General features: G+C 37.2%; 1 protein-coding gene across 16 annotated transcripts in view; it reads right to left on the bottom strand.

Moving 5' to 3' along the window:
• DLG2 (discs large MAGUK scaffold protein 2) overlaps positions 1 to 17,446 on the bottom strand; it is a 988,724-nt gene that overhangs the window by 271,746 nt on the left and 699,532 nt on the right. For all 16 annotated transcript variants that reach the window (XM_066572327.1, XM_066572326.1, XM_066572328.1 and 13 more), the window contains one exon: positions 3,981 to 4,117. In XM_066572327.1, the coding sequence (XP_066428424.1) occupies positions 3,981 to 4,117 (137 nt within the window). The remainder of the gene's footprint in view (positions 1 to 3,980; positions 4,118 to 17,446) is intronic.

Raw genomic sequence — 17,446 nt, 5'->3', positions numbered from 1 at the left:
ATACAGCCCAAACTTGGAAGGGTATTTTGGCATATGAGATGTATTTTAGAAAAGCTAATAGTTATAAAAGATTAATAATATACATAATATACATTTTCCTTTAAACCCTAATGGTTTTAGCATTTTCCCTGAAAAATGCCTTGCTATTAGTGTTGTTACGTAGTAGTAAAAAGCTAGTACCAGTTTTATACTGATTTCTCATTCTGTAGATAACAAACTTGTCCAAAGTAAGATGATGGTATGAGATAAAAAAAGTAATTATTATCTGAGCTGTAATAACTGAAACCATTTATCAGCTTTTCTTGATCATCATTAGCAGTGATTTTGAAGAGGTGAGACATGCATCATGTTTGCAGGTGACACTTCATTTCACTGTGAGATACTCGAAGGCAGAGCTGCCAAAGATTGGAAGAAGAACCTGAAGAAGACTTTATGATGTTCAGTAGGAAGAAACAGTAAATCCTGCTCCTGGCACAGGCTAACTCCACATCATCCCATCAATAGCACAGGCTGGGCACTGCCAGCCTGGCAGCATCTCTATGGAAAAGTGCTTGGGGCTCCTGATGGATGGCAAGCTGGTCATGAGCCAGCTGTGTGTCCCGGCAGCAAAGAGGTCAACAGCATCCTGGGCTGGATGAGCAGGAGCAGAGGGCTGGAGAATGAGGAAAGGATTATTGCCCAATAGTTAACACTCGTTAGCCTGAACCTGGAAACTCTGTTGAGTTCTGGTTCCTGCACTACAGGAAAGATAACAGAAGGAGGCAAGTTGAGAGCTATGCTATTGAGATGGTTGGGGATGGAGCACTGACCTGCTGAGGAGAAAATGAGGGATCTTGGCACTTTCAGCCTGGAGAAGGGGTTCCTCTGAAGACAACTATTAACAGACCCCCAGTGCTTACAGGAAGATCATCAAGGCAAAGCTAAGCTTTTCAGAGTCACATGTGGTAACAGGATGAGTGACAGCAGGCAGATGTTGAAACAAGAGAGGGCCAAACAGGTTATCAGGAGAAGTCCTTTCCTCAGGAGGACAGGTGAGCTGTGGAACAAGTTTCCTAGAAAGGCTCTGCAACCTCCATCCATGGAGATTTTTGAGATGCAACTGGATAAATCCCTGAGCAACCTTGTCTGGCCCTATAGCTGACCCTGAATTACCATGGTGGTCTGTGATGCTCTGTACGTGCTTTACTTTTTGTCCTTTCCACTGCGGACAGAAGCTGAGACACCCACTGCAGTGGGATTCTCACTGCTGGCATTACCACCAGCAGAGGGAGGCCTTACCACCAAAACACAGTGAGGGAGTATTTTTCCCCTAGCTGTAAGTCTTCAGAGAAGAGCTTTGGTCTTTTCCTTTCGTATATACCTAGAAAAACCATTCGGTTTTTGGGTTTAAACACTCATGCTTTCACCAGTATTTTTCCAAACAGGTACCTCAGGATTAATGTACATTGGAGCATTGTCCTGTGCAAGCGCTCAGATTAGTAAGTCTTAAGTGCCACAAGAACATAACTGCATAACATGCCCTTGTACAGATTTCACAATAATCACAATGTATTATTTACATAATACATCTTCAGAAATGCTTAACACACAATATGCAATCTGCATTTAATAACAGTAGGGTCATCAAGCTGCAAAATGCTCAGGTGGCCCATTCTTGTCTTACATTTCAATACTAGTTTTTATTTTGCTTCTACGCTTTCATCACCTCTTAAATTTATATTAATTTGATTTGCACTTTCTTCAGGATCTGAAAGCATTTCACACAAAATTATCACAACACAGATACGAAAATTAAAAAAGCTCCCCAGCAGCTGCTGAGAATTCCACAAGGATGACAAATTCTTTCAAATTCTGTAGAGAATGATGGAAAAAGCCAAAGATCAAGAAAGGATGAGTTACTGAGAAGGAAAAAACAAAAAAAGAGGAACTGCTAAAACAAATAATCAAGAAATCAGTGAAGCAGAAATAGGACCACATATACGACAAGGGTAATACTCTGTTGAAACACTGCCAAAAGAAAGTAATTAATTTTTTCACTCACTATTCATAAAGGAACATGAAGTTAATGCCACAAACTGACAGATAATTCACAAATTATGACAGAAAAATACTGAAGGTACAGAAGTTAAAAACAAATCAGGTTGTCTAGTTGGAGAGAACCAAGAAACATGGCTGCAATCTGCATGAATTTTAGAAACAGTTTTGATCTTGTAAACGAATCTCTGAATATGTAATGATCACAGTACACAGAGAGTAAGCTGACTAGTATTTTCTTCTGCAACAGTGAAAACTTTGGTCTTGAAGTACTACTACATCCAGAGGAGAGCAATACTTGGAATGATTTTTTTTTTGCTCATTTTACATGCAGTGATAAAAGGAGACAACACTTTAGTGAAGAAAAACAGTCCAGACTGAAAGGAAAGAAGAACAAAGACATCAAATGTAATGCAAATGACCTCTGCTCATTTTCAGAAGTATAAAATTGTCACAATTGTCACAATGGAGAAACATCTATATCTGACTGCAGTGAATCACAGTTTGAAGGCTGAGATGCTTAATAAACTACTCCTGTAAAAATCTGAAAAGAATGAATTTATGCACAGTGGTATAGAAAATATTTCTATTTAAATTAATTCTAATGAAATATGAAATTACATTGGAGAGGGTGAATGTGGGGGGTTTGCATCTATTTGATTTCCATTTATATAAGGTATTTACTACCTCATGTGAATTGGAAAAAATTACAAGTAAGGTAACAAAAAATTGCAGATAACACAAAAACTGCAAGGAATTCTCATCAGAGTAAAAAGCAACAAAACCAGCTGAACAGAAGCAGATTTGCAACAAGTTGCAAAATAACTAAAGTGCAAATTTTCCAAATAAAAATATACATTTCTGCACCAAAATAAGCCAAAACTTCATCATCCAACAGTGACTTGAATTTCACGATGCTGAGATTGTGCAAAGACAAAATACCAAAGAAGTTTTGAGTTCTAGTTTCATTTTGCTCTGATTTTGCTAACACCAGTTGATCCTTAAGCTGTTTTTTCTACCTATTTGGGTTAAGTAAAAAAGACAAAGACTCATCAACCCAGCAACCAAGTGCCTTTCCAGTTCTGTTTAGTACTCTGTCATAAAATTAATGCCCATCTTCATATGTGACTGGAACATAATGTCCCTAGCCAAATAAAGAAAATCTCAATTAGGCCCAGCTTCACAGGCAGCAAAAAAGGTCAACTGCTTAAATATCACATCACAGAACAGGGCTAATGCAGTACTAGTTTGTTCTTTTTTTTTAATTGCACTTATTAAAAAAATATTTCTCTACCTGCTGAGATCTATGCAAATACATTGACATGAATACAACTTGACATAGATTAACTTGTGCTGATTCACCAGGGTCAGGATTTCCCCCTCAGTCTTGAATTAAACAAACTCTGTGAGTGGGAAAGCATTATTGACAAAAAACAATGAACCCGCACTAGAGAAAATTTGGAAAATGTTTGGGGTGTTTTTTAACATGTATATGGAACACATAAGTAAAGCATTCCTAAGTAGTAGCCCCCTGACAGTTGCTACATGGGAGTCATTTATGGCATGTTATGACAGCTTTCAATTTGTGTACAATAAACAGTAGAATCAGTACTACCTTAACAAACACTTTGTCTAAAATCTTTTAAGTTTTATGGTCCATTTTGACTTGTTCCTTACGTGCATAAGACATTTATTCTCTTCTCTGTAAAAGGTTTGTCAAAGTAATATAATACACTGCCTTCATAAAATGTTAGCTTTCCAGAGGAATGAGGTTTTTTACTTCAATATTAGAAAAATATTTTAAAAATGGGGAAAATGAAGATGATGGAAATACAATTATTATAGCAGTCATTTTGGTTACCTCCAGAAAGATGTATGGTGAATGAAAGTCCTTATATGAAACAATTTTTAGCTAAATAAATGGAATTAAAATTTGTCATACTTACCATAAGAAGTCTATCTCCAACCTGCAATCTGCCATCTTTTTGTGCAGCTCCCCCATCAATAATCTTAGTGACATAAATGCTGTTGTCCCCAGGGATGTGTTGGTTTCCCACCCCTCCTGCAATACTGAATCCTAGACCTGGAAAAGATATTGCAAACAAAACATTAGCGATACAACATAGAACACTAAAGAGAAGTGGAAGAGTAGCATATACAATGTACACTTTGAGTATTTTTTTTTCAGAAATACAAATAACACACTCTTTCACTTTTCCTGAAAGGTCAGGGACAGAACTAAAGCAAATAAATTCTTTGCCATTTACAATTACAGAAAGGTAGAGACAAAAACAATTGAACCAGTGGTGATTCTGTACACCCTCATCCCTGGGGTCCAGTGCAGCCTACATCAAGAAGTTATGGCTCAGCTTTCCATGATCAGCATTAAAATACTGAAACTTGGAGTTTGGTAAATATTGCTATAAAATACATCACCATCTATCAGAACAAAATGAAAGGTGTTCTGATTGATTGTCCACACAATTTGAAAAATACTTGGAGACGTCTAGCACAGGTTTTGCAAGTTCATATAGTACCACAGTGAAGGACCAGTGAAAATAAAAGAGAAAAGGTGTAGATGTTTGATTTAAAGTGTGGGTTTTTTCCTTAGGACACAAATCTGTGGCTATGGACGCATAAAGAAAGCAATAGTCCTTTGTAAATATCTAACTTTGATTCAGTGATCTGTGAAATTCCTAGATAAACACTCAGAGACCCAAACTTTGTAACAATGTCAATGATACATGCTGATATGATTAAAGGAAGGCAAAATAAATAGATATTGGGGGAAAAAAAAAAGAACTTTTCCCCTTTTCCTATATTTCTTACCCTCTGACACATTGCACATACAAGCAAACCATTACTTTAATTTTTAGGAACATTTTTACCTCTCAATCAAAGAAAAGACAGAAATTACTGTGCTTGATTTCCATAAAAATTAACTTCATACAGCTAATTTTTCAGAGATTATGTAGCTAATGGGGACTTCCATCTGAACAGAGAAGCTGTTTCTGACAATATCCTCCTTAGATTACTCCTCCAGCTAGGGATTTCTCTTTTAGCTGTACAGAAAAGAAGGTTATGTCTATTTAGAGAGTAATCACTGGTTTTATCTATGAAATCTACGCTGTTCACTCATTCCTGAAAGAAACATGTTGATAATTGCTGTAGCCTGAGCAGTAAAATGCAGTATTAAAAAGTGAGTTGCCTGAAATCTGGCATTTCATCACAAACTCAAAACAGACACTACTTGGGCAATAAAAATTAAAAGACAGTGTATATTTAATGCACACAAAATTTTTAGCAGCTTTGTACTTAGTATGAGTACAAAGATAAGGAGAGTAAATTAATTATTTTAATTTTTTTTACCACATTATTTTCATTTGATCATTATTTCAGCTTCAAAAAGATGTGAGGTCAGGTACCTCACATAATGGACTACTTAATGGAATGTGCCCCACCATTTCTTTTTGTAAATTACAAAAAGAAACCTTTGAATTTATATCTCCAATTGAAACAGTACTTAATTAATTGACTATTAACAATACACATGAAGTTAATTTAGAAGTATAGGGTAATTAAAAGAAAGCTTTATTGAATTTCCAGCTAAAGCTGGCAATCACTCTTATTTATGTGCTACTGTCAGTACATGGATAAAAAGACAGTGATTTTTTCAGCAGGGAAGGATTTTTCCTGGGACTGCTAACAAAGAAGAGAAAAGATATTCTAATAAAACATTAAGAATGGAAATTTTTTAAAAACACTAGTTACGGACAAGGAACAATGATTGAATAATATTTCTTGGTGACATAATTATAATCAATTTGATCTAAACCCCACCTGTATAGGCTTCTACCAGTAAAGATATGAGAATATTCCAGAATGCTGGTGGGAGCAAATGAGTGGGCTAGATCTCAGCCAGAGGGCTTTCTTCAGCCCTGCTGCTCACCTCGGGCATGACCGTGGGAAGAACAGGTTGTGGTGCACTTCCATCTCCTCCTCTCCCCTTTATTGACATGGTGCACACTTAAAGGGCAATGCCATTTCTGCACACACAGCTGGTCTGCACTTTGCTCAAAGTGAGTCCTAATTCAGCCTGGTCCTGCTGCAACACAAGCAAGTAGTAGCCAAGACAATCACCTGCATTTTCTGCAGTGCTGAGTGGGGGCTTGGCTTGCTGTCTGCATGGTTATAGCACAATGGATGTAAGAACACGTAAAAAAAAAAAAGAGCAGCAATGCAGGCTGCTCCCAAAAAGTGAAAAAAAAAATCACAAAAGTGAAGCTTAAAATAATGGAATGAGTAACTTTTTCTACTAAAGTCTACATAAAATTTAGCTGTGATACAATGTGGGGGCTACATTGCATTTGTAAGCAAGGTCTAACTTTGGCCATCCAAATAATCCACAGTGATTACAGAAAGGCTTCGAAGAGCAGAACAAGATGGGGTAATACTGCAGGGAGCAAAAGGAGAGTGGGTAGGAAAAAAAACTGAGGAAAAATTTTCCATGTCAATCAATAATGATTTAACTTTGCTTAATCATACTTGCCTTCTTTAAAAGATTTCTTCTTGGAAGGAACAGGGAATGGAACAATGCCCCATTTAATTTTATTTAAATTACTTCTGCTAATTGCTAGGGCACATGGAAAGTATACTACACAAAAACTTTTGGATAGGATTCACATGGCCAAATGACATCAGACAACTATGGTTATCATTTATACTACCTGTACGATAAATGAAAATTCATTAAGAGCTTTTAAAGTATGATTCATCTCATCTCAACAAGACATCTGAAAGAGATGAGGTGAATCATGCTTTTGGTTTCTGAAAGGCTGGGGTCTGGATGTGGGAAGAGATGAGTGGGAAGATCAGTGCTATGAAAGTTCACAATCTGAGTTCATTTAGACTCAAGGTTTCTGTTTGAACGCTTCGGAAGGATTTGCTCAATCCTGGTGTGTATCTCTGATCACTCACTACATCAGGTTAGTGTTACATCAGATTCTTACTCTGTTTTAAAAGCAGAGAATCATTCAAACAATGGAACAAGATATGTTTTCTAAACGGCATTTTTCATAAAACACCATATTTGATTGCAGAACCTTTTTCTTGTTGATTCCTTTGGTTATGAAAACATCTCTATCAGAACACAGATCAGGAGTTGATCACTTCCTCTTTGGCTGATGCACAATCTGCTTCACAGAAACAGCTGATTTTGGAGAGAGTGCTCAAATTCCTCACAACAGGAATTAGATGGAGGATAAATTCAGAATGAAGTTGAGGAAGAAATGTTTTATGATGATGGTGGTGAGGCACTGGCACAGGCTGCCCTGAAAAGCTGTGGATGCCCCACCCCTGGAGATGTTCAAAGCCAGGTTGAATGGGGCCTTGAGAAACCTGATCTAATGCTAATGAGTAACAGGTTTGGAACTTAAAGATCCCTTCCAACTCAAACCATTCCATGTTTCTGTGGTTCAGTGAAGAGACTACCTCAGGATGGAAAAAAGTGAGAATTGGATCTAATACTGGTGCACATCCAAGTCAAACTCAGCTTTGTTCACAATCACTGAAGAGGATAGGCCCTTATAAGACTGGCTCAATGTTGAGTCAAACTGAATTTCCTTCCATTTCCACTGGATTTGTGTTTGTAAAATTCATCTACCCTTGGGTTCCACAAATGTTGATCACTGATCCTATGAATAACAATGTCTAATAATCCCATGAAACAGAAGACGTTTCTGGTATCAGAAAGAGGAAAACGGACAGGGAAAAAAGCTATTCCACCAAAATTGGAAACTGCAGAAAAAAAATGCTACTATTAATAAGTCGAAGACATTTAGTAATATCTTTTCCTGGGATTATTAGCAAGAACATGTTAAAATATTTGGCTATTTACATCTATTTTGCATTATTTGCCATACCAGATACATGTTTTAAATATATCACAATATAAGTAAAACAATATGTTCTATTTTTCTAGTGAAAGTAGGCTTGGATGCTCCCCACATAGTTAGCTCAGCATGTTGGACTAATAAAAATAAATAATAATAATTAAAAATAATGAAACCTCTGTTAAAGACACAGTGGGTTAATAACACTGCAGGCATACCACTTTGCAGTAACCAGAGAGGGAGCCTAAAAGATCAACTCCAGCTATGTAATGTCAGCTTTCTAATGAGAAGTGAAGTCAAAGAAACTGAGTCAGAGTGCCAAAAATGGATGTTGCATTTTGCTACTATCCTACACAGAGAACCAAGCTTATTTTAAATCAGCAAACAGAGCAAGGATTTTAAAACAGAAATCCAACAAGAGTTTCACAGCTCCCAATAAAGGGAATCCAAAGATAGCAGCATTTAAGACATAACCCTAAAATATAGTTAAGAAATGCTTGTTTTTCAGGTAGTTAACCAAAACAGTGCTTTAGAGACATAGAACAGGTAATTCCTAATTCCTAGCTATACCACAGTACACCTTACCTCATAACTGACCTGTGAGCATAGATTTAGTGAAACCCACAACAGGCATAGGACTTTCAACAGAAATATTATCATATTAACAAATGAAATATGAATGGGAACAGGAATGTAAATACTAGAAGAAAGGCCAAAGGTTAGAGAAATCATATGTACTGACAGTACAGAGCACCTCAAGCAAAAAAAAATCAAAATGAGTCACTTCTGTCAAGCCTGGACAGAATGTCTGGACACTCTAAGACCTTTGAACAGGTGTCTTGCCAGCAGAAGACCCTGTACCATGACAGTGGGGTGTTGGCAGCAAGACTGCAGCATGCGACATCTGCCATTTTCTTGCCTGTAAGCCTAACAGGGAAGCAGATTATATCAATAAAAATGTGTGTTTACTAAATGAAAAAAAATCAGGAGATGAGCAGCCACCTTGTGGCTTAGAGACTGAAGAAAGGAGTGTTCAGTATAAAGGACCACCCATAATAACAGTAGACTCCTAGAGGGTATAAATAATTAATCCAAAAATCTGTCAGTTCATGGTTGTCAATCAAGAAAATGACAAGAGATGTGGTAAGGGTTTGATGTCCCATGTCCTTTGTATCACACACAAGTGAGACAGACCACCTCAGCACATGTACCCTGGGGGATGTGGATGAAACAGAGAGTGAATGAAATACCTGAAAGGAAGATCATAAATGGTTAACTTATTTAGAGATTTCATGAATAAATGTCGCCACCCCTCCCTATACATTCTCTCATTGCTTTTTGCCACATTTATTTTCTAAAGATGTGAAAAAACCTAATTTGCTGCAGAACACTGTGTGCATTCAGATTTTAAGAAACTGTTTCATGCAGCAAAACAGAAAGGACCACCAGAAAGGACCCCCAACAAGCTGCCCCACTGAGGCCCTTCCCTGACACTGCAAGCCTGCCTGCTCTGTGGCATATGACACATCAACCATGCTCCTGCAAATAACCGGACATGGCAATGAGGAGCCCAAGCTGGGGCAACTCCTACCTTTCCAAGGGCCAGCCACTTTTACAATACAGCTACAAAAGATGTAGCTTGTTAAAATTGTTAAACCTGGAACAATGATGCCCAATCCAGGTTTCTAATTAATCAAATTCCACTTTCAGGGAGGAAAGGAACATGGGTAATATAAAATGCTTTGACTGATATAATGATTGACTTGTTTTGACAGGTACCACTGTTATGTCCAGTTTATATGAGTAAACAAACTATAAAAATATTAATTATAAACAAAGGAGTACCAGGGAATGTCTCCCCATGCCCTATACTCAAGCCTCCTCTTGCCAGTTTCAGCTTTCCTGGAGGACACATATAGCACAAATTTACAATAACACCCCACAACTGTGGACAATTAATATGCTTGTTATAGCTGTGACTTATGACTATTGTTCATTATCGACAGCAGAGTCTTCTTTTATTTGGTCCACACAAAAATAAAATACATCACAAAATAAAAATTAAAGTTTGTGTCACAACGATTATAAAATGTTAAAAAGAGGGACCAATCTTCCTCTACAGAGCTCTTTCTTTGTCATCCTATGAATCAGTTCTTAAGAAACTATTAATCCCAAGTATATGAAGTCACTTTATCTCATCTCCTTCATGTTGTAGCAGTAGAGTCAAATACCAATTTATTAGAGGGAGTTCTTATAGCAATTCTTATGCCTGATGCACGTGACATCTTATGCCAGAAGGACTTATGTGAATAAAATTTGACTACATTTTGTTCTGTGGATGAAAAAGTCAATCTAAAATACAGTATGATTCATAAAACTTTTGCTAATATTCATAACATATTTAAAAGCTGTCTTATTTCATCGCCATTGTTAATTCTTGTTTCAGACCCTGCTCCCAGATCACTTCAGGGGGCTCTTTTTGTAACTAACAATTGGATAATAGCCTAAACCACAAAGAAGGCCCAAGTCCCTACACATCTAAGGCAGCATGTTGTTATCTGGTGTTTCTTTCTAATGGCCTTGGGTTAAAAAACTTCAAGCATCTTCCTTATTGTTTTGACATTTTATTTCAGAAATATCTAGTGTTTCAGGTTATTTCCCAGTTGATGTCAGATAGAATAAAAATGATGTACAGTGCCACTAGGTAAGAATATTGTCCAAAAGCAGCTTACACAAAGTGAAAATTATTGCTTCCCTTACACTGTGTGGCATTATATATTTGTGCCTTCAGGTATTTATCCAACTGTTTTCCCACATTTTCTTTGTTCTTGCCCACAGCCATTTTTATAGCTGTTATTTTCATTAATCCTTACACTCTGGCTCCCAGTGCCTAACCATGCAATAGGGATGCCAGATTTCAGTACAGCCTCTGCTGAGGATCAAACTGAGCAGCACACACAGCACTCCCACCAAGTGTGGCCAGTGTGCTCACCAAGAGGCTATGGCTGGATGGCAGCTGGGACCATACAGCAGGCAAGGAGAATTCTTTTCTTGCAAATGATCACTGATACTCTTCTTTATGGAGACAGATTTTGGTTGAGGTTTTAACAGAAAGTAAACAGTAAAATTTTTCATCTTACTTGCCTTTATCTGCATGAATTTTTAGCTCTGTGAATTCAAATTTTTAAAGTAAACTACAATAGTATAGTTAGTTTTAATTTTAACTATTCTTGATTTAATAAAAAGAACAAGATCATTGACATGTAAAACATTACAGTAACACAAACTTGCTGCACAGCCTAGTGCAAGAATGTGCAGAGGTGTGTCCTTGATTCTTGATGAAAACAGAGATATTGATCTCAATGAGATTAAAATGGCTTCAAGACCCTGCTATATATGTACATTTGTACTATCACAAAGTCCTCTGAAGGACTGAAGGCTTGGAAAAATGGCAGCCAGCTAAAACTCAGAGGCAAGACTGTGGTGGTAGCTGCTATCTGGTGATGGTGGGATGGCAGGCTGATTTCCATACCTTTGATTGAGAATATCTAAGCAGGTTTTCAGCATATGTAATTTTTAAAATTTGGCTACCATGCTGCTAACTACAGTTCCTTACATCTGTTCCAAAACAGCTTCCTGCTGAGATGTCCTGGAGAACCCCTTCCCAACACAGTATTTTCTGAGCTTGCTCTTCTGCTGGGGGCAAGGGGAATGCAAAGTATTACATCTTCCCTTTGGACACAGGGTTCATCAATGTCATCTGAGAACCATAAAATTCAGAAACAGAAAAGAGTCAAGAATATGGAAAAAAATTATCTGGATATTTCAGGGATTTTCTTGCTGAGTTACTCAGCTGTAGCCTCATAAGAAAATATAAAAAACTTCAACAATTTTCCAACTATGTTTTCATTTTTAGGGCATCAAAATCAAACATTACAGCCAAATTTATTAAGTTAAAATATGAAAGAAAGAGGGAAATCTGCTCTCAGGAGACAGCGTTCCACTCCTTGGCTTAAAAGAAATCCTTTACACTTCCAGCCAGAAAGGAAATGATGGGAAATTGAGATTATGCAAATGTTAATAAAGCTCCAAGGCAGTGACTGCATGTTTAAAAACAATCATGCTGTAGGTATAGTAGATAAAGCATTGGTTTACATTACCATAATAGTAAAGCTAATCTTTCTATAATCTTTCATAAAGCCTTGAAAACATATCTTAAATTACACTGCTATTTGTAGGAATTGTAAAAAAGTTATCTAACAAGCAAATGAAAACAATCCCTTCTTTTCTATTGTTTTGCAGTTTGATGTTTTTCCATTCTTTTTTGCTTGCATATATTTATCCCTAAAGATACATTCTCCACAGATGTAGCAGAAAAGAAAGGAAACAGTAAGTTAGGAAAATACAGTTAGAGCCTCATTTGAACTTGTGTTTATTCTATATTTTTACATTTATTCAAATTAATTAGGAATAAAATTCCCAGAAAGCATAGACAACGAGAAGTGGCCTAATTGCATAACAGTAATTCTTAAGAATACTTTACAATTTAACTTGAAAAGATCAGGGAATTTTCCTAATTATTCACAATAATCTGACTTTCAAAGCATTAATGAGGATTCTAGTTCACTGAAAATCACGTTAAACCACACTGTCAAAATTTTACCAGTGTAAATGCAAGAAAAAGAAAATTATTTCATTTTTGACATATACTGACACTCTAAGAATTATAGCAAGGGGTTTGATTCTTTCGGAAATAAACACATGATACACCATGTCTAAACATTTCATGTTAAGACCAGTCAAATTCGATTTTTTTAAAAAGTAAAGATTAGTGGTTTTAAACAGAAAAACCCAAGATCAAACCTTAGGAACAGGATTAGCTGCTTATATCTGAAGTTTTTACATGCCTTTCTCTTCTCACATCTCCATATGCCTACAACTGCACTGAATGAATGGTCACTTCCTTTGCATGCAGGAAGCTTTTTGTATACTTTTGGTGCACCCACAAGGACAAATAATCCTCAGATCCAGAGGCACTAAAAACCAGAATTTTTGATCAGGGTAGACATCATCTGGCTGGCTGCCTGGTGACAGGATCATTTATATTTTGCAGGGAATAATGTTAAACACAGCATAAGTGACCTGTATGGCTGAATGCGATATGAAGGGACTGCTAAAGGCAACACATTTTTTACTCATACTTTCTATTCTACAATAAATTGCCATTTTCTTCTTGGCAAGAGGTTTTTTGTTTTGTTTTGGGTTTTTGAATCCTATCCTCACCCCTGCTCTTTCATTCACTTGGGCAAAAATCAGCTAGGCTATACAAGACTACAGATGAAGAAGACATCCTGGGAAAGTGTTCAAAGCCAGGATGGATCGGGCTTTCAGCAAGCTGGTCCGGTGGAAGGTGTCACTGGCCATGGCAAGTAGGAAAGAATGCAATGATTTTTAGGCTCCCTTCCAGCCCAAATCATGCCATGATTTTAAGCAGCCTGTTGTCCTAATAAGTAGCAAAAAAGCCAGGTGGAAGGTTGAATGGTGCTTTTTTAAAATTGTCATATGCTGACCTAAAAACTCACTAATGCTGAAAGAGACAACCCTGATGTGCTCCCTGCCTTCTTTCCCACTGCCTGCCTTGTGTTAGCCATGAAAATGTCCTAGCAAACAGCAAATTGAAAATGGCATGAAAACCAAGCCAAATTAACCTGAATCACAGACCAGGTGCATATTGACCATCATCCACAGAGATGGCAGCAGTAGGAGCTGGCAGATGAGGATAGTGTTGGGTTCACACATCCCCTTTGCTAGCACCACACTTTTGTACCTGGCCCCTCATTATAGATCTGGGACTCCTGTGGAGAACACTGCAAGGTCATCACTGCTGCCCTGCAAACTCAATTTGAAGGATGTGGGAAGAAGGAAAGATACAGGGATAGCAGCAAGTAGCTAAAGAGAGTAGGACACAAATGGCTGTTTAGGCTAGTAATGCACCTGAAAAAGAGTCAATAAAAATATACCTTTACAGCACAAGTCTTACAGGGAGGAAAAGGAAAAATTAAATTGCTCTCCTAGGCTTAAGAGAGAGAAAGAGAAGTTAGCAATCAAAGGCTTGTAAGGCTCTTGAGAGCTAAGTCAGATCTACAGTGGAAGAAAGCAGTGTAGTAATAATAATGCTTATTCAATATTTCTGCAATTTTTCGTTCTGAAAGATACACTGGTATTATGAACCTCTTTTTCTGGCTAGAGAATCAAATATGAAACATTTAACCCACCCTTTCAAGAGAAGCACAAGGCTTGAGAATGTTGCATTTAACCACCTTTGCGTGCATTGTGAGAACGTCTAATCTAGAGTATAGTTAATGACTACAGCTTGAAGGAAGGGGGAAATCAAATTATCTCTACTGTCCCATTTTTTTTCCGAATTTTTTAGGCAATTAGCCTCATTACCAAATGTGCCCTTATAGCCACATTTATTTTAACTGCATCTTCTGTTAAAAATGCCATTTCCCATTAATATGTAACCAATAATCAACCGGCTCTCTAAGGTTTTTATTTTGAAGACAAGTATCTGGAGATGGGATCGGCATGGCAGATGTTGATCTCACTGGTGTAAAACCAAGAGAAGTCCCCTTTCCCTGACTGTCTCCTCTCTTCCACAGACAATTCAACAATATCTTTGAGCTTTTTTTCTCATTTCACCCACTGTTCATGCTCTTAAAGTTCACTTGACCTTATTTAATTCCTGATGCTACATAAATTTGGACACATAATGTTTGGGCAAAGGGAAAATGTAACAGGGCATGACTCCTCTGCAGTGCCAAGAGACAGGCAGTTACAGACACCTGGAGCAACTGCAATGAGAAGACAGGCTATTGTTTTCACATTATATATTAACTGGGGTTCAAATCCTGAAACATGGTTCACTTTCCATGCACAAAATACACCAGCTGTTTCAGGTGTAGGAACCAAATTCATGCTGGCAGTCGATCACAGTTTGCCAGTCATTAACAATAGTACCTATGCCATTTTCTGCACAAATTACTGTAATTACTGACAGTAGAACAAGGTATTTAATCTCCTAATAATGCAAATGAAAATCATGTTCCTGTAGATCAGCACATCAAGATCTGCCTTAAAGTAGTTTTCACTTTTTGATGAGACATTAAATTTTTTAAGTCTTTGTACTATGTAAATCTGTGCTTTTCCGGCCTTTTTTTTTTCTGATATAGATTCATTTTTTAAATCTACAGACTTGACATGGGAGAAAATTATTCCAATTCAGGGAGAAATGCTATTTACTTTGTAAAACATTAAATGATATATCTTTAAATGAGTATAGCTGGTTCTCTGCTAAGTTGAATGGCTCTTTGAGACAAATATTTAATAATTTGTTACCAATAAAATGGAGATAGAAGGAGCAGTCTGTCAGTCTTGGATCTGTTTAAAAACCATACCTGTCAACGACAGACTCATCAGCTTCTTTTATTTGTCCTCCATCTGATGAGGGAAATTTAACATTTATCTTCTCATCCCTGTTGCAAAGCTGAGCAGAAATACTTGACTGAAAAGCTCTCTGTCAATTATGCTGAAGCTTGAAAATACAAAATGAAATCAAAGTTCATCTTGCAGCCTCTTATCTATTTGCAATCAACCTGTAAACAATCAATCTGTCATCCATTCAGTTACTTCCTTCTTAAAAACACAGAGTGAAATCAAGGCACAAATGTACATGTAATTTTGCTTTTATATGCAAGGCAATTTATGGAGCCATGATATTAAAAGTTGAACAGGTATATAAATGATACAGAGAAGGAAAAGAGATGGTGCTTATTGAACAGCTAAGGTAAAGACACTCTGAAAATGGATTCATGAGTCACTGCACTTTGCTTTGATTCTTTTTGTCTCTCTGAAATTGCAGTTTGGTCCCTTAGTTCAATTTGTTGATGATGCTGTCTTGCAGCACTCTAGGAAGCAAAGTGAAGCAAAAATGTTTTATTCGCCAGTGAGAAGTACCCTATACTCTCACAGAGTAAAATGAGTAAAGTCAGACACTTGTGCCTTTCTAAGAAAGATGAGGACAGGACCTCTAGTGACAGGCCAGGGGGTAACAGCTTTAAACTGAAAGGGGGTAGATTTGCATTAGATATTGAGAAGAAACTCTTTACTGTAAGGGTGGTGAGGTGCAGGTTGCCCAGAGAAGCTGTGGATGCCCCACCTTGGATGATGCCCCATCAAGGAGGGGGGTGTGTCCGATGGAGGTCTGAGAAAGCTGCTCTAGTTGAAGATGTCCTTGATCATTGCAAGAAGGCTGGGTGTAGATGACCTTTACAGCTCCCTTCCAACCCAAAATATTCTTTAATCATTGTATGACTCTGTGACTTCTCAGAAATTATGTCAAATATTTGCAAAGGGAATTGCATTCTAGCATACCTAACAAGAAAGAGAATATGAACTCACATTTGAAACAGAATTACAGATTTTTTTTCAGACTGGTCCTAGACCATTAAAGATTTTCTAGGAATGTGTGCTTAGCAGAGTTGAAATGCAGAGTAACACTTCAAAAATATGGTTGTTCAAGCCTGAGAAAACACTACAGATTTTCTGTGAGTAAGAGTTTCTCTCTTAATGAGATATAGCATAACACAAGACTCTGCTGTGAGTCCCTTGAGGGGTTCTAGCTAGGAGGAATATTAACGTGGCCTTTCTATCAGCTATTTCAACTAATAATAAATACTGAACTTTCCTGCAATGCCAGGGTCAGTCTCTGGGAACAATATGTGCAGCATTTCCAATGAAAAATGAAACCCTGGGGAAAGAATGAATGTACTAATATCTTGATTTATTCACAGGCCATTTCTGGGTCCCATTCGGAATATTTAGGCAGATATTTGGATGAAAAGATTCATAGCAGTGAGACTCACCCAAAGTCTACAAGACTGATTTTAGGTGTAAAGAAACTCAGCTCTGATTGGAGTTGGACAAAACTGTTTATATGAAGTGAAGGCATAGCATTAAAAGACTTGGCACAGTCCAAAACAAAGGAGTTTTTACCAGCCTCCAAATACTGAAACATGCTGTGAAAACACCCTTTGGTGAAGAACCAGCCACCCACCAGATCAAATTGTTCCTAAAGCATGATCCTGGCTTGAGCAACAGAAAATTTGAAAAGACAGAGAAATGCAGATTAAGATACCAGATTATCTGTTCTAATATTCATTAATATTTTCCCATGCACAGAAGTTTTTCTAAAATGTTTTATCCTTCTTAAAGCAAGAAAAGATGGAAATGAAAAATATAAAATTACTGTTGAGGAGAGGCAAAGGATGTGGTTTTTTTGTCTGGAAGACACCCTCTTAATTTCTGCAGATGGAGAATTTAAATAGCCCCATGACTACTCTTTGTCTTCAAAGTATAGTGAAATGAGAAAATTTTGTTATGAATCTTGGGACAGGAAGAAACTCAATGGATCATTATTCTTCTCAACCTGAGGTAGAATCAATTACAGTTGCACTGTGTCT

This window comes from Molothrus aeneus, chromosome 2, assembly GCF_037042795.1.
Source record: "Molothrus aeneus isolate 106 chromosome 2, BPBGC_Maene_1.0, whole genome shotgun sequence".
In the NCBI taxonomy this organism is placed as follows: Eukaryota; Metazoa; Chordata; class Aves; order Passeriformes; family Icteridae; genus Molothrus; species Molothrus aeneus.
The sequence above is the reverse complement of the archived record's forward strand: the minus strand, read 5'-3'. Positions and strand labels throughout refer to the sequence as shown.